The sequence below is a fragment of the Acomys russatus genome, chromosome 5 (genome assembly GCF_903995435.1).
Source record: "Acomys russatus chromosome 5, mAcoRus1.1, whole genome shotgun sequence".
Taxonomy (NCBI): domain Eukaryota; kingdom Metazoa; phylum Chordata; class Mammalia; order Rodentia; family Muridae; genus Acomys; species Acomys russatus.
The window spans coordinates 7352286-7356400 of record NC_067141.1 but is presented as its reverse complement, the minus strand read 5'-3'; the positions used below and the strand labels follow the sequence as shown (position 1 = coordinate 7356400).

General features: G+C 49.2%; 1 protein-coding gene across 1 annotated transcript; it reads left to right on the top strand.

The window, feature by feature from the left end:
• The first annotated feature begins 3313 nt into the window (after positions 1–3313).
• LOC127189935 (40S ribosomal protein S2-like) lies at positions 3314–3841 on the top strand. The gene has a single exon (XM_051146992.1). It carries the CDS (start codon positions 3314–3316, stop codon positions 3839–3841), a length of 528 nt encoding a protein of 175 aa, XP_051002949.1.
• The last annotated feature ends 274 nt before the right edge of the window (positions 3842–4115 follow it).

The following is a 4115-nucleotide window of genomic DNA, read 5'->3' as shown; positions in this document are numbered from 1 at the left end:
CTCAGATAGATGGATGGATAGATAGATAGATAGATAGATAGATCCGACTGTCCTGAAAATCACTACGTAGACAGGTTGGTCTCCATGTATGACAGAACACATGGAGATCTCCTGAATGCTGGGATTAAATATGTGCACCACCATGCCCAGCTTCCATAATTTCTTTCTTTTCTTCTCCTTTTCCTTCTTCTTCTTGTTGTTTTTGAAGACAGGGTTTCTCTGTGTAGCCTTGGCTGTCCTAGAACTCTCCTTGTAGACCAGGCTAGCCTCGAACTCACAGCAATCCACCTGCCTCTGCCTCCCGAGTGCTGGGATTAAAGGCATGTGCCACCACGCCTGGCTCTGCTTTCTTTCTTTCTTTCTTTTTTAAGATTTGTTTATTTATTATGTATACAGTGCACATCAGATCGCATTATAGATGGTTGTGAGCCACCATGTGGGTGCTGGGAATTGAACTCAGGACCTGGGGAAGAGCAGCCAGTGCTCTTAACCTCCGAGCCATCTCTCCTGCCCTCTGCTTTATTTCTTAATCAGTTATTTTACCACATTACATATTTGGTGTGTTGGGGCATGAGTATTGTCACAGAGCCTGCATGGAAGTCAGGAGCCATTGGATTCCTTCTGCCATGTGGGCCCCAGCCTCCAACTCAGGTGGTCAGACTTAGTGTGAAACGCTCACAGACGGTGGGCCACCCAGTGATGTTGGGGAGCATATCTTCATGTGTGTGTGTGTACATACATATGCATATGTATACTTATATGTGTATGTATGTATTTTTAAGATTTATTTTATGTACATGAGTCCTCGATTTGCATGTACACCTGCCTGCCAGAAGAGGGCACCAGATCTCATTATAGATGGTTACGAGCCACCATGTGGTTGCTGGGAATTGAACTCAGGACCTCTGGAAGAGCAGACCGTGCTCTTAACCGCTGAGCCATCTCTCCAGCCCATCTTCTTGTGTTTTATAATGAGGAAAACTCCTTGAAAGGTAGTAGGTGGCAGTACTAGAAAGCTGGGCACTCAGTCCGGACTCTAGTGTGAAGAGGCAGACCAGCAGGAGCTTTCAGGTGTGTTATAAGGGTCCAATGTCGTACATGCTCTGTGCTTTATTGCCCAGAGGACAGGCAAACCCAGTCCACCGCACATGGGAAGCAGGGAAAGGGTGGAGGTTGTGAACAAGGTGACTAAACCAGTTAAAGTACACGATCAGCCTTTCTGTCTCTGTCTCTCTGTCTCTATCTCTGTCTCTGTCTCTGTCTCTCTCTCACTCTCTCTCTCTCTCTCTCTCTCACACACACACACACACACACACACACACACACACCAAAGACGGTTGGGCAGGTAATGATGCTCGCCAAGCAAGGCCGAAGATCTGAGTTGGATTTCTCGAACCACAGTAGGAGGAGAAAAGCAACTCCTAGGTTACCCTCTACCCAACACAGGCATGCTATGGCATGTGTGTTGTGTGTTCGCATGAGTGCAGGTGTCAGAGAGGGCCGAGTCAGAGCCCTCTGGGGCTGGACTTACAGGCAGTTGTGAGCTGCCTGATGTGGGTGCTGGGAAACCAAACTTGAATCATCTGGAGGAACCGCAGGTGTTCTTCAGTGCTAACCCATCTCTCCAGCACTAAAAATGTAAATTTTAAGTTAGGATTTGAGAATCTGGAGAGATGGCTCAGAGGTTAAGAGCACTGACTGCTTCTACAGAGCATCCGGGTTCAGTTCCCAGCCACAACGTGGCAGCTCACAACCATCTAGTTCCACGGGACCCAGCACCTTCTTCTGAACTTTTTAGGGCTTCTACATGCACACAATGCTCCTACATAGGCACACCCATACACATTAGATATTCATTTAATAAAACTGATTTGACAAAACCAGCCAGAATCCTGTCTTCACTTGGAAGGCCCGGGTAGGATGACTGTTGGTTTGAGGCTAGCCTGGACTATATAGCGAGACCTGTCTCTAAAGGCTTGTTTATTTATTTTATGTATTTTATGCTTTGTCAGCCTGCCCATCAGAAGAGGGCATTTGATCTCATTATAGACCTCTGGAAGAACAGCCAGTGCTCTTAATTGCTGAGCCATCGCTCCACTATGAGAGCCTGTCTCTCTCTCTCTCCTCTTTTTTGTTTTTTTGTTTGTTTGTTTGTTTTTGTTTTTGGAGACAGGGTATCTCTGTGTAGCCTTGGCTGTCCTGGAATTACTTTGTAGACCAGGCAGGCTTCGAACTCACAGAAATGCTCTTGCTTCTGCCTCCCAAGTGCTAGAATTAAAGGCGTGTGCCACCACCTCCCGGCCTGAGATCCTGTCTCTAAATATATAAATATAACGAAAGCCCTCGCTTTGATTCTGCACCACAGGAAAACCCCACATTTTTCCTGGTCAGGGAAGTGTGTCAGGGAGTGTATCCTTGTTCATTACTATTCCTCCAGTGCCTGAAACACAAATGCTAAACATTTAAAAAAATTTTTTGTTGTGTTATTTATGTGTTGGTGCGTCTGTGTTGTTGTATGTGAACATGTGTGCAGGTGCTAGAATTACAGAACTGTCACATCACACCCAGCTAAGTCCAAAATGTTGAGTTTCGGCCTAGGGGTCTGGTGGGATCTGTATGTTTAGCAAGGCTAGAGTGGTGGTGGGCTCACCAGATTTGGAAAGTTGCAGAACCCAGAACCAGCAACACCACAGGATTTGGACCTGTCCTGGCCCATGAGCAATCAATGGACCACTTGGCTCTACACCCCTTCAGGTGCTCCTGCCTAACTCCTGTCAGCTGTCACCTGTAACTGGTCCTCGCCTTCCTAAACTGTCATCCAGTTAACAAAGTAGCTTCTTCTTCCTTGGGAAAACACTAAATGCAGCCGGAGACCCCGGGGGGCCCAGGATTAGGAGGCCCTGCTGGCTTCTGAGGAGAATTCTGCAGGGGTTTTTTCGAGACAGGGTTTCTCTATGTAGCCTTGGCTGTCCTGGACCAGGCTGGCCTCGAACTCACAGCGATCCGCCTGCCTCTGCCTCCCGAGTGCTGGGATTAAAGGCATGTGCCACCACGCCTGGCACCCTGCTTTCTTATAGAACCCAGGACCACCAGCCCAGAGGTGGTCCCACCCACAAGGGGCTGGGCCCTCCCCCACTAATCACTAATTAAGAAAATGCCCCCAGAGGCGGGGTGTGGTGGTGCAAGCCTGTAATCTGAGCACTTGGGAGGCCAGAGGCAGGCCTCCATGAGGTAAAGCCAAAGACAAGGAGTGGATCCTTGTCACCAAGCTGGGCCACCTGGTTAAGGACATGAAGATCAAGTCTTTGGAGAGATGTCCCTGTTCTCCCTGCCCACTAAGGAATCTGAGATTCCTGACCTTTTCCTGGGCGCATCCCTAAAGGATGAGGTTCTCAAGATCATGCCAGTGCAGAAGCAGACACAAGCTGGCCAGTGGACCAGGTTCAAGGCTTTTGTCGCTATTGGGGACTACAATGGTCACGTTGGTCTTGGTGTTAAGTGCTCCAAAGAGGTAGCCACTGCTATCCGAGGGGCCATCATCTTGGCCAAGCTTTCCATCGTCCCTGTGCGGAGAGCCTACTGGGGGAACAAGACTGGCAAGCCACACACTGTTCCATGGAAGGTGACAGGCCGCTGTGGGTCTGTTTTGGTGCGTCTCATCCCTGCCCCCAGAGGCACTGGCATTGTCTCTGCTCCTGTGCCCAAGAAGCTACTGATGATGGCCGGTATTGATGACTGCTACACATCAGCCAAGGGCTGCACCGCCACCTTGGGAAACTTTGCCAAGGTCACTTTTGATTCCATCTCCCAGACCTACAGTTACCTGACATCTGACCTCTAGAAAGAGACTGTGTTCACCAAGTCTCCTTATCAGGAATTCACCAATCACCTTGTGAAAACCCACACCAGCGTCTCTACTCAGAGGACCCAGGAGACTCCAGCTGTGGCTACCACATAGAGTTTTGTTTTGTTTTGTTTTGCTGTTTTTCGAGACAGGGTTTCTCTGTGTAGCCCTGACTGTCCTGGACCAGGCTGGCCTCAAACTCAGAGATCTGCCTGCCTCTGCCTCCCACGTGCTCAGATTACAGGCTTGCACCACCACACCCAGCCTCTGG